Here is a 16,744-nt window from a genome sequence, read left to right as displayed (position 1 = left end):
ATGTCCCTTAAACTTTAACTCTCTATCTACCACCATCCCTAAATCTCTAGCTTCATCTATTTCCTAGAGTACAGTGCCATCAATGTGCTACACAGCTTATAATCTATTTATCCTAAAATGCATAATTACATTTCTTGATATTAAACTGACACCCATTAACTCTTGTCCATAATGACAGCCTATTCAAATTGTCCTGCAAGCTTTCCACATGGCTTGATTAACTATTACTTTCCCTAATTTCGCATCATCAGTAAGCAACTAAATATTTCCTTTTAGGTTATTTCCTATATCATTTATGCACAAATTAAAAAGCAATGGTCCCAGCACTGAACCTTGAGGTACAGACAAGTCGCCTATTTCACCCCGATTCTTCCCCTCAATATACCACTTTTTGATATCTGTCCAGCAGCCACCGTCTTATCCACTTAACCAGTGTCATACGCATTCACATTTCTTCTAATTTGTGGAACAGAGTTCCATGTGGTGTTCTGTCAAATGCCTTTGCAAAATCCAGCAAAATCATGTAGCCATTTCCTTTATCCAAATCAGCTATTACTCTAAAAAGTTAGTAAATTACTAAGGCATGACTGATCCTTCACAAAGCCCTGTTGACTCTCATACAGTATCGTATTTTTATCTACCCATTCCTGAATTCTCTTTTTGGCCAATTTTAATACTTTTACCACCACATCTGAGATACCGATTGGTCTATAATTTGCTGATGCAGTCTTAGAATCTTCCTTATGCAAAGGAATTATTTTGACCTCTTTCCACTCCCTTGGACGACTACCAGAGCTGGACTTAAATTAAAGAGCCTAGCCAAAGGATGTGCAGACATCCTTTGACTAGCACATTCCATTGCACATTCTTGCAAACCCTAGCTGATATCCCATCTAATTCCACAGCTGTATTTATAAGATTCTGCAACATCCTAAGAACACTCCAATTAATCCACCTGTGTTCTTACATCAGTGTCTCTCACATAGGTTAAAGCAGTAACCTCCCTAGAATGATATACTCTTGCAAAGTGGTCACTCAATAACTCAACTATTTTATCTGCTTCTGTCTCCTTGTGACCATCATTACTCATTAAGGTTAATTTTCCATATCATTCTTCCTCTTACTTGCCACATAACAAAAGGACTGTTTGGGATTTCCTTTGGCCAGCTTGGCTAGATTCTTCTCATAATCTACTTTTGCTTTCTTTGCCATGCTGGTCACCTTTTTGTTTATATATCCTCCACAGCATTTTCTTCTTTTACAGCTTGTGCTTTATGATATTACTTATCCTTCTAATTCCTACCTGATTAACACTCCATACTCTAGGTATACAGTTTAATACTGCTTCCTCTAGATGAACCTTAACTATATCCCATGCACTACTAACATCCTTATCCTGCAGCATTTTATGCCATGGTACAGATTTAAGCTTCTTCCTAAGCATGTGATAATCACCTGCCTTGTAGTTCCACAAATACCCCTTCTTGATAGAATATTCCTCATGTTTTACAATCTTCCAAGTCAAGACCATGGCAACTTTCACCAATTCGAGACAATGTTGTCACCTTGGTTATGGATAGCTCTTCTGATCCAATGACAGGGTCCAATACTCTCCCACCCCTAGTCCCCTCAATCACATGCTGCCTTAAGTAATTATCTCTTAGCAGGTGTATAAATTCTATTTCTTTCCTGCAATGTGATCTTTCTTCTTCCAATCTGTACCTCCATAGTTGAAGTGCCTCATAATAATCACTCGACCTGTACTCATTGTACTAATTTGAAGATGCATGTCTTCTAGATCATCTGTGGAACTTCCTGGCCTATAGCAAAAAACCAAACTGTATATTTTGTCTTACTGGCCTTAATCTCAGACCAGATGGCTTCAATGAATGGCCACCCTCCCTCCAGTCTGTCTCCTATTCTTTTTGGCTGCAATTAATCTGCTATCATCAGCAGTATCTTCCCCCCCCCACTGTTTCTTCTTTTGCTTCTTCTAAAAAGTCCTTTACATCCTCCCTCATAGAATATTTCTCACCTCTCAGATCATTTGTGTCAACCAAGCCAATTAGTTCTTTCACCTTACTTTTTTGCAACCATATATACTTTGCAACCTGGCAAAACAACTTTCGACATGAGCTATTCTCTATCTAACCTTGGCATGATTAATATTGTGAAATTTTGCACCAGAAAACACGATTTTGTTACTTTCATTAAGTACTTCCTTGATCATTGAATCTCTGTGCATAATTCTAAGTACTTCCCTGATCATTGAATCTCTGTACACAATTTTTTCCTTCACTTGTTTTTTCTCGTTTGTTCACTCAGTCTTTATTATTACTTTGGATCGCCTGCTGTTTTCTCTTCTCAGACCTGCTAATCTCTTCCTGCTTCCGCAACTTTTCAATTTTACTCAAGCATGCTATTTCTTTACGTATGTCCATTTCGTTCTCTGGTATTTCCACCACCACATGTTTGACATTTTCCATCCTACTTGCAATACTGTCCACTTGACCGACATTTGCTCTATTCTTGTCACCCTAATTGGCATTCACTTTTGAAACGTTTATAATTGGGGATTTCCTTTGGCCTGCTCAGCTCGATTCTACTCATAACCTGATTTTGCCTTCCTTACAATGCTGGGCACCTTTCTTATCTGAGCCTTTACTGTTCATGAGTTTACTGGTCATCTTTCTCTTGATATACCCTCCATAGCATTTTCTTCTTTTGCAGCTCACGCTTAATGATATTGAACTCCTACCACAAAGTAATATCATTAGTCATGAAATACTTCACATGCAAACTTTATTTGCTTATGCTTGAGTTTAGAATTAAAACAAGAATATAATTTCCTGTCAAGTATAATATATACTTTGCAACCTGGCAAAACAACTTTCAACATGAGCTATTCTCTATCTAACCTTGGCAAAATGCTTTTCTGTTGCATCTTTCTTAATATTTCTGTACAAAGAATGCTTGCACAAATGTGGGCATAGCAGCAGGCATATTCATATTCGCATAGCATATTCACTGAACTCTCAGAAATCATTCTTGAACAAAAATACTTAAATAATCACATAGATATTAATTTGAAAATTTAAAGCACAATTCCTTTATAAGGCAAGTCTATAAAGCAAGTCTTTACATACCAACAGCTGTATCTGTGTTTGTTTACCATACATATATATTTTATTTTAAACTGCGATATTTATAAGTGAATAGTCATAAAATAAAACTTAAATATATACCTAAAACTTACAGTATCATTTGGTGTTTTAAAATAGAGGAACATTCGGCCTATCAACACACACCAGCATCTTCTTGAATGCCCATGTTTTACCTGAATGATATAAAAAACAACTTTACTTTATGATATTTTATGAATATATATCAACTGTACTCAAGCAGTTTCATTTTATCTGAAAAAATTAATCAGTATTTAAATTTCATTATTATTATTACTATCATTACATAGACATCTCCATACAATCTGGAGAGTCATGGTAGTCAGTCCACCAAACATTTCACCAAACACTAACCATCATTTTTCCAATACCTGGGCACTGATATACTTCGATTTGAACTTATTCACCAACAAATCACTCATAATTCTCTCTAACAAACAATCTCCATTCCACTCATTTTACCACTCTCAAAGAAAAAAACAGTGCCCCCACATCCTTGCTACCTACACTTTTACTCATTTTCCAGGGATAAACTCTATTTCTTTCTCTACACTAGTCACATATTGAGAAATTTCTACTATATCACTCTTTTAAATACCAAAAGATAACTATCACTGGGTTTAATAGGTCATAATAGATATTATATTATTATTAAACAAGACCTCATGGAGTCAAAGACTCATCTAGGAGGTCCTTTTATCTCACACACATCTCATCATACCGGGTCTTAAACACATTCAAACTCCCTGCAGACACCACACCCTCAGGCAAGGCATTCCAATCATTCACAACTCTGCACGAAAAAAACCTGCCTCTCACTCCCCTACTCACACCCTCCTTATACAGTTTCCAGGGATGACCTCTGGTTCTCCCCTGATCTCCCACTATTCGCTGTAGAACTTCTCCACCATTGATCCTATAGCAACCCCTTACCAACTTGTAGGTCTCTATCATATCTCCCCTCTTCCTTCTCTCCACTAGACTCTGCAAATTACATCTTTTCAATCTTTCCTCATACTCGACATTCCAGAGGTCAGAAACTACCTTAGTCAGTCGCCTTTGGACCCTTTCCAACATCTCTTCATCCTTCTGAAAACCAGGTGACCAAATCTGGGCACAATAGTCCATGTGTGGCCTAATCAAAGCCTTATACAATGGAACAAGAATCTCCCTACTTCTACATGTCAGTGTCCTCCTCATCATTCCCAGAAGTCTTTGTGTTGTCTTCACAATTTTGGCGATGTGACCCCTAAATTTTAGATCCTTATCCACTATCACTCCCAGATCTCTTATTTCCTCTACTTCCAACAATATATTTTCACCAAGCATAAATTCTGCATCCCATCTTTGTTTTCCAAATTTTAAAACCTTACATTTTGCAACATTGAACTCACATCCCCATTTGCTTGCCCAATCACTCAATTTATTCAAGTCTTCTTGCAAGGCCACAACATCTTCACTACTCTTTATGGTTCGTCCCAACTTTGCATCATCTGCAAACAACTGAATATCTCCATCCAAATCTTCGCCAATATCATTAATATACAAGTTAAATAGTAATGGCCCTAAAACAGATCCCTGAGGCACTCCACTAGTGACTTTCCTTTTCCTGGATATTGCACCCCCATACACAACTTGTTGATACCTATCAGATAGCCAGTCTCCAATCCAATGCACTAATCTAATATCCAACCCCATCTGCTCTAGTTTGACTGTCAACTTATCATGAGGCACTCTATCAAAAGCTTTTGCGAAATCCAAGTATATTACTGTGTATCCTTCTCCTCTGTCCAAGGAAGCAGTCACTTTATTGTAATAAGTAAGTAGATTACTAAAACACGACCTCCCTTTAGCAAATCCATGCTGCCCATCAAAGATTATACCATTGTTGTCAACCCAACTCTGGATCCTAGTTCTCACAAGCTTCTCCAACAACTTAACCACAACACCTGACACACAGATAGGCCTATAGTTTGATGCTTGAGTTCGATCACCTCCTTTATGAAGTGGCACAATCTTGCCCTCCTTCCACTCTTTAGGGACTTGACCAAGTGCAAGACTCGTATTAAAAAAATATGTCAAGGCAGGTGTCAACTCTCTGGCACATTCCTTCAGAATACGCGGTGATATATTATCAAGTCCCACAGCCTTATTTACATCTAGTTTACTCAACTCCCCAAACACCTCTTGCTCACTTACAGTCAGTCTCTCCTCCCCATCATCAACTGCTCTTAATCTCTCCATGAAGTCACATTCACAAGATTGAAAGATCTTTATGAACTGCTCATTAAGTATCTCCACCACACATTCTGCAACAGCTGTCTTTATACCATTTCCTCCAATCAATGTCATCCTTCCATAATCATTCTTTCTTTTGCTGGCTACATATCGAAAGAACTCCCTAGGATTCTTTTTAGCTTCATTAGCTAACTGCTGTTCATACCTCTCTTTAGCTACTCTCACCAACCAAGTCACTCTCCTTGCCTGGTCTTTGTAGAACTCATGAAATTGGTTACTTCCACTTCTCTTATGCTGCCTCCACAATGCCCTTTTTCTCTGTATTGCATGCTTAATCTCTTTATTCATCCATCTCACACCTAACTTATTTAACCTTCTCACCCGTGGTATACATTTAGACATTGCATCCACTAAATATTTTTTGAAAATCCCCCAAGCTGCATTGATCTCTTTTCCAGCTAACTCCTCATTCCATGCTACACCTGCAAGCTGTCTCCTGAGCTCTTCATAATCACCCTCATAATCACTCACTTCATAATCATAATCAATATTTAATTAAACCAACTAGTTTTCTTCTGGGTTAGGAAGAAAACAAACAAATATACAGTAAGCAGTAAACATGAACCTTTACATAACTCAAAATCAAATATATATGAACTGTTACACAAAAAAAAAAAAAAAAACCAGAAACACATGGAACATGGAAACTGTCATTGTTCAGTAGGTGTGCATGATAATAGGCAGAAAAGTTAAAGTCTAATGTGCTGAAAGATCTAATAAGTGACCTCTAAATGTCACATAAAATCATTCCACTGTTTCTGTTGACAGTGCCTTATGAGTGGATAACCATCATAGCCTCTTTGATATTGTGGGCACTGAAGTTATCTTCTATGTCAGGCATGGAGGTCTTGTCCCACTCAATATGGTGGTGAGTGTGGGAGATATCGAACACCAGGCCTGAGCTGTCTTCCTTGTTGCTACTGACATCTCTAATATGCTCTTTTTGCCTAATTTCCAAACTTCTAGATGTTTGCCCTAGCAAGGTCACAAGAACATGGAATACTGTAAACTCCAGGATGTTTGTGAAAAGGTTTTTGTGGTCCTTAGGCAAATGCAACAGAGCTCGTATAGTCACAATGGGTTTGAAAGCCACTCTTATGTCATGAGATTTCAGGAGATTGATTTCAGGAGCCTCCATAGCTGAGTCTATATAGATGAAGCCTATACAGACTCCTGTCACATCCTGTCAGTGACGTGAGGAATCAAACCCAGGTCTCGTCTCTTTCGACTTTATCTAGTCTCTATCAACTAAAGGTGAGCTAGCAGGTCTCATATGGAGGTAGGGAGTTTTCTCACCCAGAAACTCGGGACACCCCCAGAACAGGCAAACTGGCCCATGAACACATACATGGATTACTGTCAAGAATACTCGAGACAGTCCCTCCAGCCATAGGTCTGATTTGTCAGCTATGCTGGTCCCGAGCCCAGATAAAAATAGAGAGGACTGAGATGGTGCCATACCTCCTCATAAAAGGGCTCACAGTCATTGAATCATCATACAAAATAAAAAGGAGATTGATGATTTTAAGAGAAAATTTGCCAATATAATGGATGGAAACCAAAGCTCTGTAACGAATGTCATGATCGGAATAACATTGACTAGATGGATCTGTTGTGGAGAAGGAGTAGAGAATAGTATTCTTTGTACCATTTTCTTAGAATATTATTACTATTATTACGGGCGACTCCAGGGAGTCCTTAGACTCATCGAGGTAGGCCCTAAACATCATGTCCACACAACTATACGACATTCTCATGTATCTATCATACCTTGCCTTGAACTCACTCACCGGCATAGCACCCACAACAGACTCTGACAGCTTATTCCACTCATTTACCACTCTAAAAGTAAAGAACCCAGCTCTAACACCCCTGCTAACCACACTCCTGCCCAGCTTCCATAGGTGTCCCCTAGTTCTCGCACCACCAGTCCTGATCTCAAAAATATCCTCTGAATTTATTTTATAGAAACCCTTTAGCAATTTGAATGTCTCAATCATATCTCCCCTTTTCTGCCTATCAACTAATTTCTGCAAGCAACAAATCTTCAACCTATTCTCATATGGTTCATTCCATAGATCCGCTATCATCTTAGTCACTCGCCTCTGGATCCTCTTCACCTCCTCCCCATCAAGAAGGAACCTAGGTGACCAAATCTGGACAAAGTAGTCGAGATGAGGTCTTATCAAGGCTCGGTACAGAGGTACAATAACTTGCTTGTCTCTGCTCGTCAAGGTATTTTTCAACAACCAAGTGAGTTGATGAGCTGATTTAGCTACTTTTGCAATGTGCCCCTTAAACTTCATCTCCCTATCCACCAACACTCCCTAGTCCCTGGCATCATCAATCTCCTGGAGTACAGTTCCACCAATGTGGTATACTGCTGCTAATCTTTTCACCCCAAAATGCATAACCTTACATTTTGTCACATTAAATTGACATCCATTCTCCTTAGCCCAGAACTCCAATCTATCCAAGTCATCCTGCAAGATTCTGACATCTTCTGCATTCACTATCGCCCTACCCAACTTGGCATCATCAGCGAACAAATGAACTGTTCCTCTTAGATCCTTCCCTATATCGTTAAGGAACAGATTAAACAGCAGTGGTCCAAGAACAGAACCCTGCAGCACACCACTAGTCACAGGCTGTCTTTTGGACTCTACTCCTGAATAAACTACTCTTTGATATCTCTTCATCAACCACCCACCTATCCATCTCACCAACCCTATATCCATTCCCACATGTTGTAGTTTACAGATAAGAATTCCATGTAGTATCCTGTCAAATGCCTTTGCCAGGTCCAGCAGTATCACTGTAAACCCATTACCTTTATCCAGTTTAGCCATCACCTTGTTATAAAACTTGAGCAAGTTACTGAGGAATGATCTACCCCTCACAAAGCCATGCTGTCCCCCGTACAGTATCTCATTTTCATCAATCCATTCCTGTATTTTTCCCTTGACTACTTTCTCCAAGACCTTGACAACGACTACTGATATGCTGATCGGTCGGTAATTTGCAACTGTAGTCTGGGGTTCTCCTTTATGCAGTGAAACTATTTTCCCCTCTTTTCACACCTTTGGGACTAAACCAGACCCGAGACTCAGATTAAACAACATGGTTAAAGGCACTGATAATTCCTTAGCTGCTTCACGCAAGACCCGTGCCGGTATACCATCCAATCCCACAGATGTATTCACATTAAGGTTCTGTAATAGACTATTCACCTCCACTTCATTCATCACAATTCCCGTATAAACTAATGGTTCCTTCATTTTTTCAATGTCACTACCTGGATGATATACTTTTGCAAAGTGCTCGCTCAGTAACTCCACTATATCGACTGATTCAGTGACCTCCTTACCGTCGTCATTCCTTCAAATCATTTTGCCGTGTACAGTTTTTTTCTTGCTTGCAGCATATTGAAAGAACTGTTTGGGATTCTCTTTAGCTTGCATAGCTAGTTTCCTTTCATAATCGGCTTTTGCTTTTTTTACCACACTCGTTACCCTTCTGGCCTGCACTTTATACCGTTCGTGTGCCTGCAGGCCACCCCTTTCTTTAAATACCCTCCACAGTTGATTCTTTTTTTGCAGCTCAAGCTTAATGGTGTTATTCATCCATTTAACCCCTACTTGTTTTACTATTCAGACCCTAGGTATACAATCAGCCATAACCTCCTGTAAATGCTCCTTGACCACTTCCCATGTTCTATCGACATCCAGCCCTTACAGTTGTACATGCCATGGCACTGATCCAAGCAATCTCCTAAGCTTGTCATACTCGCCAGCATGGTAATTCCACATATACCCTGTCTTAACCGAAAATTCTACACCTTTAGCCACCATCCAGACCTTATGATCCCTCTCACCAATAGGCAGCAACATGGTCATATTCATTACAGTCAAATTCTGAGATGCTATTACCAGGTCAAGCACTCTCACACCCCTAGTATTTTCAATTACATGCTCCCTCAGATAGTTATCCCTTAATAATTGAATAAAATCCATTTCCTTCCTCACATGTGTCCTCTCCTCCTTCCAATCGATGTTATCATAGTTGAAATCCCCCATAATAATTACCCTCCTTCCACTCATTTCATCAATTCGTTTATGCATACTATCTCAACCATCTATTCCATCACCTGGTCTGTAGCAGCACCCAACTGTATATTTTATTCTACATCAGTCTCAGTCTCACACCAAATAGCCTCAAATGAGCTCTTTTCACTATCTTTTCACTATCCTGCGATACAACTTCAATTCTCCTTGGCTGCAGTTCATCAGCTATCATCAATAACACCCCTCCTCCATTTTATTCTCTCTGTCCCTCCTAAACACACTATAACCTACACATTCTATCCCACTAACTATATCATCTTCCATCAGCCATGTTTCACTAATGCCAATAACCTGTGGCCAGGAAGAGCCAATCAAGGCCAAAAATTCTTCCTTCTTGTTCCTAATACTCCTGGCATTAGTATACATGAAGTGCGGTGATCCCTTTGTCCCACCCCTATTTTCATGCGTTATTATAGATATCCCATTCCCGTTTTTTGTTCCATAGTACTGGCTCGGGTACATTATATACATTCTTACATTCAACTGTCTCACTGATGTCTGCATATCGACCCCCCACCTCCTTGGTAGTTCTAGTATCCCTGGTTCTGCACATCCATTTTCACTTCATTCAGCAACACTTTTTCCAGTGTCCGCACACCAAATCCATTCAAATGCAGGCCATCCATCTTGTATAAATCCTTTCGCCCATCCAACTCATTCCACACATCCATGAATTCCACACCACACTGTGCATAACCTGCGCATAATGTCATTTGCGATTATGGCCCTCCTTCTAAACTCCTCTCTGTCATACTGTGGCAACAGACTCACCATTCTACCTCTGTCGCTCTTTTCTTTCACTACCTTTAACAATACTTTCAAGTCCTCTCTCATAAAAAATTTATCTCCTTTCAATTCATTCGTACCTGCCACAACTATCAATTCTTTCGCCCTCTGTTTTTGTGTTCTAATTATCTCACATACATCCTTAAATTTCGCACTTGGTAAGTACGATTTAGTTAAACTCCCATCTGTCACTCCTCTTAATAACGAGTCACCATACAACACTCTTTCCTTCATTTCAGAAACTCTCCCACTCTTATGCTTATTTTTCTTTCCAAACACTTGTTTATTTACGTTAGCCGAATCACTCTGGAAGGAGTTTTGCAGGTGCTCTAATTGCCGCTGCACATTTGGTATCATAGCACACAACATAGCGATCTCACTTCCTACAAATAATTCCTCATTTTTTTTTATCATTTAAACCATTTTCTCTCTCTGTATAGTTGCTTTCACTATTTCTTTGATCACCGCTCTCATTGCCATCTTGTACATCGCAATTCTCTATCAAGCCACTATTTTCACTCACATTCTGGCTTTCTTCAACCATAACTGTCTCACAACCTGACACATACTTCAACTCCTCACTTTGCTTATACATTCTGCACATTCTTCCACCACTATTACTTTCAATCCAAACTCCAGCCTCATTCGGGAATGCATACATCCCACACACATCACATTGGACAAACTCTCTCACATTACAGTTTTTGAACAATGGCGTCGTATTTTTGGACGTCATTATCTTATGTCGCATTGGCACCGTATTCAAATCTATGAAACGTATCGTTAAATACTAAATTAAATAACGGAATTCACACCAAAAACACACAGACACAACAAGCTACCAAAATTAGACAATATTACGTTATGGTTTAAACCTATATTCTAATTTTCACTCAAAATTATACTTAGCTTTCGGGAGCTCTCTGAAAACACTTCCGACCATGTAGCCATCTAGCGGGCTTCATTGCTCACCAACAGATGAAGAAGAGAATGTAATTCTTCTTTTAGTGTTTCTTCATCTCTAGTAATAGTGATCACTCATTTTTTTCCGCATATGTATAAAACCTAATTTTTGTGATGTATGATGCAATGAAGAGAAATGTAGGTAACGATCTGTATGAGTGGGCTTATGGTATATGCTAAGAGTATTATACATATGCTATAAAAAGGGCAATCTCTGTTACAATATAGAAAGAGATGTAGAAACGCTAAAAGAAGAATTACATTCTCTTCTCCAATTATTGGTGAGCAATGGATATTCTAAGAAAATGATACAAAGAATACTATTCTCTACACCTTCTCCACAATACATCCATGACATTCACCACACAGCCTCAGTTTTCATTCCTTGTAGTGGCAAATCTTTTCACAAAATCACCAATAACCTGAAATCTCATGACATAAGAGTGGCTTTCAAACCCATTGTGACTATACAGGCTATGTTACATTCGCAAGGACCACAAGTCTTTTATAGGTATTATTTCTGGGAAAATTCCCATGTTATACCTCTAAATAAACTACTATTTTTTATGGCTATATAGCCTACTTTCGTTTAGGACTGCACTGCCCCTTTTTTTACAATGTCATTGGCTTTTTACTCAAATCTTAGGGCATTACTGATGTGTTATAAAACTAATATATGAAGAATAATATAGGAGGAAAATTTGGACATACCTTTTTTTGGATGTTGTTGGCTGTCTCCTTATCCTGGCGATATGCATTCATCTGTTGTTAAGCTGTTAAAGAAGGGGGGTTTGGGAAAAGTGGGTGTAAAGCAAGTGGGAGAATTATTTGAAAAAACCCAGGTTTTTTCTATGTATAATATTATTATTAATATTAAGGGTGGGTAGAGAGCATTTTGGGAGGGGGGGTGAGAGAAGGATCTGAAATTAGAAACTATATTTTTGGGGAAGAGGGAAGAATTGATGGGAAAGGTCAGCGGTGGGAGTAACGAGGTGTGAGCCATTTCGACAGTGTGTCATCTTCGGAACTCGTGTGTGTGTGTGTGGGGGGGGGGTTGTCATGTCAGTTTGGTGTTTCTGTCTTTGGTGTGCTTGTGTTATCTCCTATTGGTTGGAGTTGTGACCTAATTTCTATGTTATGGAGCTTCCAAATCGGAGATTATGTAGAGTCGGTGAACATTTATTGAGTTTTCATCACATTTTATGGCTATCATTTCCGACAAGTCTTTTAAACATCCTGGAGTTTCCAATATTCCATGTTCTTGTGACCTTGCTTAAATAGGACAAACATCTAGAAGTTTGGAAATTAAGCAAAAAAAAAAAAAAAAGCATATTGGAGACGTCAATAGTAACAGAACAGACAGCTCAGACCTGGTGTGCCATATCTCCCACACTAACCACCATATGGAGTGTGACAAGAGTTCCATGCCTTACGGTATCCGAAGAGTTCATCGGAAAAGGCAATTAATCGAAAGACAATTCATCGAAAAGGCAATTAATCAAATGAACAATTCATCAAACAACAATTCGTCAAAAATGCAATTCATAGAAAAAACGATTCACTGAATATTTTAACTTTTTGAAAATGTTATGATAAAAGTGATCCATTTAGAACAAATACTGAACCATGCAGAGTGAGAAAGCAATGCTACTTTAATAGGGAATAATTATAGAACAATATGGTTTCTTATTGTCTTTCTTGTCTGATAACTGTTTCATGTCTGTTCATGGGCTGATTTTCCTGTTTCCAGGAGGAAAAGCACAGCCTACACAGGCTCCATTATTATTATTGTTACTAGTAGTAATATGCGACTTCAATACAGCAATTATTAATATGTGACTTCAATACAGCAATTACAACAATTATATGAATTATTATTATTATTACATAACACCTCCAGGGAATCCGAAGACTCATCGAGGGAGGGCACCTACTTTATGGTGCCCTCCCACAACTCTTCATCTCCACCAATCGCAACTACCTTCGATGAATTGCGTTTTGGACGAATTGTTGTTCAATGAATTGTTCATTTGATGAATTGCCCTTTCGATGAATTGTGTTTCGATTAACTGTTTTTTGATGAATTTTCATGGAACCATGGCTTACATAGAAGACAACTTCAGTGCCCACAACATCAAAGAGGCTACGATGGTTATCCACTCACAAGGCACTCTCAACAGAAACCATGGAATGATTTTATGTGACATTTGGAAGTCACTTATTAGATCTTTCAGCACATCAGGCTATAACTTTTCTGCCTGTTATCGTACACACCTACTGAACAATGTTTGACCTATGCCAGCTTCCATTGACCACATGTTGCTGTTTTTTTATTTTTGTGTAATGGTTCCTACATATTCAGTTTTTAGTTATGTAATGGTACATGTTGAAAGTTTATTATTTTTTTTTTAATGCATAACATCATACATATCCACAAGGAGATGTGTTTTGCATTATGGGAGATACTGAGATAGGAGTGATGTTAACTTGGTCCACCTTTGCTATGAGTTGCCTGGTGTTGTACTACCTTACCCCAGTCGTGAAGATATTTTCAGGCGCAAACTTTTTTTTGCTCACACTTGGATAAAGGATTAAACTAAATTTATTAATGTAATGGTACATGTTTACTGCTTATTGTATATTTGTTTGTTCTTCATAATCCAGAAAAAGCCACTAGCATATGTGGTGAAACTAGTTGATTTAATTAAATATCTATTATGACCTATTAAACCCAGTGTTTGTGATCTTTTGTTAGATTCATTTTTTTGGTCGAAAAAATCAACATACTCATTCTTTAAATAAGTTATGTGTCTCTATAATATCCCCACTTTGATGCCTATCAACCAATTTCTGTAACCCACAAATCTTAATCTATCCTCATAAGAGGCATTCCATATTTCACCTGCTATTATTGTAGGTACTCAACTGGATTCTCTTCAACATTTTTATCCTTAACAAATCCAGGTGACCAGATCTGACAGTACTCCTAATGGAAGCTTTATCAAAGCCTTATAAAGAAGTATAATACCTCCTTATTAATACTTGTCTGTGTGCCCTTCAATAACCAAGAAATCCGATGAGCTATTTCGCTCAGTTTTACAACATTTCCCCTGACCATTAACTCACAGTCCACAATCAATTCTAAATCCCAAGTCTCATTAATTTGCTGCAGAATAGTTCCATATCAAGTATTATACAGAGCTGGTAATCAATCAACCCAAAAATGCATAACTTTACATTTTTCTGATTTTGGTGCAAGTCATTTGGAAAGACTGTTGCTGGAAAGGAGAGTAATGAGTACAGAGAATGAATCTGAGAAAGTAAGAAGTGATGTCAAACAGCAGGAAAGTAAGGAAGGAGAGATTGAAGTGGTGTTTATGCATGAGAAGTGGGCAGTATTAGTATAGAGAATGAGAGAACAAATGTGTGCAAGACAAACAGGGAGACTCAAGGAGGACAGGGGAATACAGTGTGAAAAAGGGTGATGCTCAAAGAGGAAGTGAATATGTGTGTAGACAAGAATGGAATAGTTGTGTATGAAGAAGGCTCTGAGATGGGTAAGGAGAAAAAAAATGGCTTCAGGAAAGTATGGATGCCATGCCTGATAAATGGTATCAGTGAAACATGTTATAAATTCAGGAATGAGCTGTTATGTTTGTATACAAATGTTAGAAATATCAGAAATAAGAGAAATGGTTGCATTGACTGAGTTCGTTCATTCATAAATTGTTCGAATAAGTGAGACATAGAAGAGGATGACATCCTGATAGGAATAGAGATGGAAGGGTGTAATGTTTTTTAATAAAGATAGAAAAGGCAAAAAGGCAAGGTGGAGTACTATTTATGATAGAAAAAGCAGTCATATCCATAAAAGGTACAGATCCAAGGTGGAAAAAAGTGATAGTGATTTTGAGGCTATGGTGTGAGACAGAGGTGAATAGAATGAAATACTTAACTAGATATTGTTGTAGACTTCGTAATGTGGAGGGTAGTGACTATGAAATATATAAGCATATTAGGCGAGCAATTTTGAAAAGGGTGATCATTATTGGTTATATTAATTATGGCAATACACAATGGGATGACGAGATAGCAAATGGAAATAAAGAAAATGAATCTCAAGTTTTTTCAGGGATAACTACCTCAGACAGTATGTAACAGAGTTCACACGACAATTGATGGGCTTGGATTTGATCATGTATAATAACATCAGAGGATGTTATTATACATGAGGTATTAAATCTCCCTTGAGTTGGTGAGAGTGACCATCAAGTCATTACCTAGGTGGTTGCCAGCCATTTAAGGACTTCTATGAGGAAAGGGTATATGTAGAATTACAAGGCGGGTGATTATGAGAAGCTCAGGAGACAGCTTGCAGCTGTAGCATGGCAGAAGGAATTAGGGGGGAAAGGAGATTAATGCTGCTTGGGTGATATTTAAGAACAATCTAGTAGGATCAGAAGATTAAATAAGGTGGGTGTGAAATGGATGAACGAACAGATTAAGTATGCAATACAGAGAAAGAAGGCATTATGGAGACAAAATAAGATAAGTGGCAAAACCCAATTCCATGAGGAGTACAAGAAATGGCTACTTGGTATGGATAGCAAAAGTTCAGTATCAGCTGCAGTTAGCTAATGAAGTAAAAAAAAAAAAAGGATTATGGTAGGATGACAATAGTTATGTGTAATGGTATAAGAAGAACTGCTGCAGAGGACATAGTTCAAATATTTAATGAGCAGTTTATAAAGTTCTTTCATTCTTGTGAATGTGAGATCATGGAGAATTTGGGAGCAGTGGATGAGGAGGAAAAATTGACTGAGTGAGCAAGAGGTATACGAGGAATTCAACAAACCGGTTGTTAATAAGGGTGTTGGACTTGATGATATATCACTATGTATTTTGAAAGAATGTGACAAGAAGATGACATCTGCTGTGGCATATTTGTTTAATATGAATATTACATTGGTTCAAGTTCCAAAGGAATGGAAGGAAGGCAAGATTTGTGCCACTTTGTAAGGAGGTGAAAGAACTTGAGCATCAAATTACAGGCCAATCTGTGTGTTTGATGTTGTGGTTAAAGTGTTGGAAAGGCTAGTGACAACCAGAATGCAGAATTTGGTTCATAACAGTGTATTATCTCTGATGGACAGCACGGATTTGCTAAAGGAAGGTCACTGTTTAGTAATCTAATTTACTTATTTCAATAAAATGACAGATGTATTGGACAAAGGAGATGGATATACAGCGATATGTTTAAATTTTGTGCACACTTTTGATAGATTACCACAAAGTTAATAGTCAAACCAGAGCCAATGGAGTTGGATATTAGACTAGTTCACTGGATTTGAGATTGGCTGTCTGATAGGTATCAAGTATGGAGGAGCAGTA

The 16,744-nt window shown here is 38.3% G+C and overlaps 1 protein-coding gene across 1 annotated transcript in view; it reads right to left on the bottom strand.

Moving 5' to 3' along the window:
* LOC150100532 (uncharacterized protein CG43867-like) overlaps nucleotides 1-16,744 on the bottom strand; it is a 552,783-nt gene that overhangs the window by 228,247 nt on the left and 307,792 nt on the right. The window contains exon 15 of the mRNA XM_090402673.1: nucleotides 3,257-3,337. Coding sequence (XP_090258799.1) covers nucleotides 3,257-3,337 — 81 coding nt within the window. The remainder of the gene's footprint in view (nucleotides 1-3,256; nucleotides 3,338-16,744) is intronic.

This window comes from Typopeltis vanoorti, chromosome 13 (assembly GCF_054136105.1).
Source record: "Typopeltis vanoorti isolate ZY-2024b chromosome 13, IOZ_Tvanoo_1.0, whole genome shotgun sequence".
Taxonomy (NCBI): domain Eukaryota; kingdom Metazoa; phylum Arthropoda; class Arachnida; order Uropygi; family Thelyphonidae; genus Typopeltis; species Typopeltis vanoorti.
This window is presented reverse-complemented; position numbering and strand designations above follow the sequence as displayed.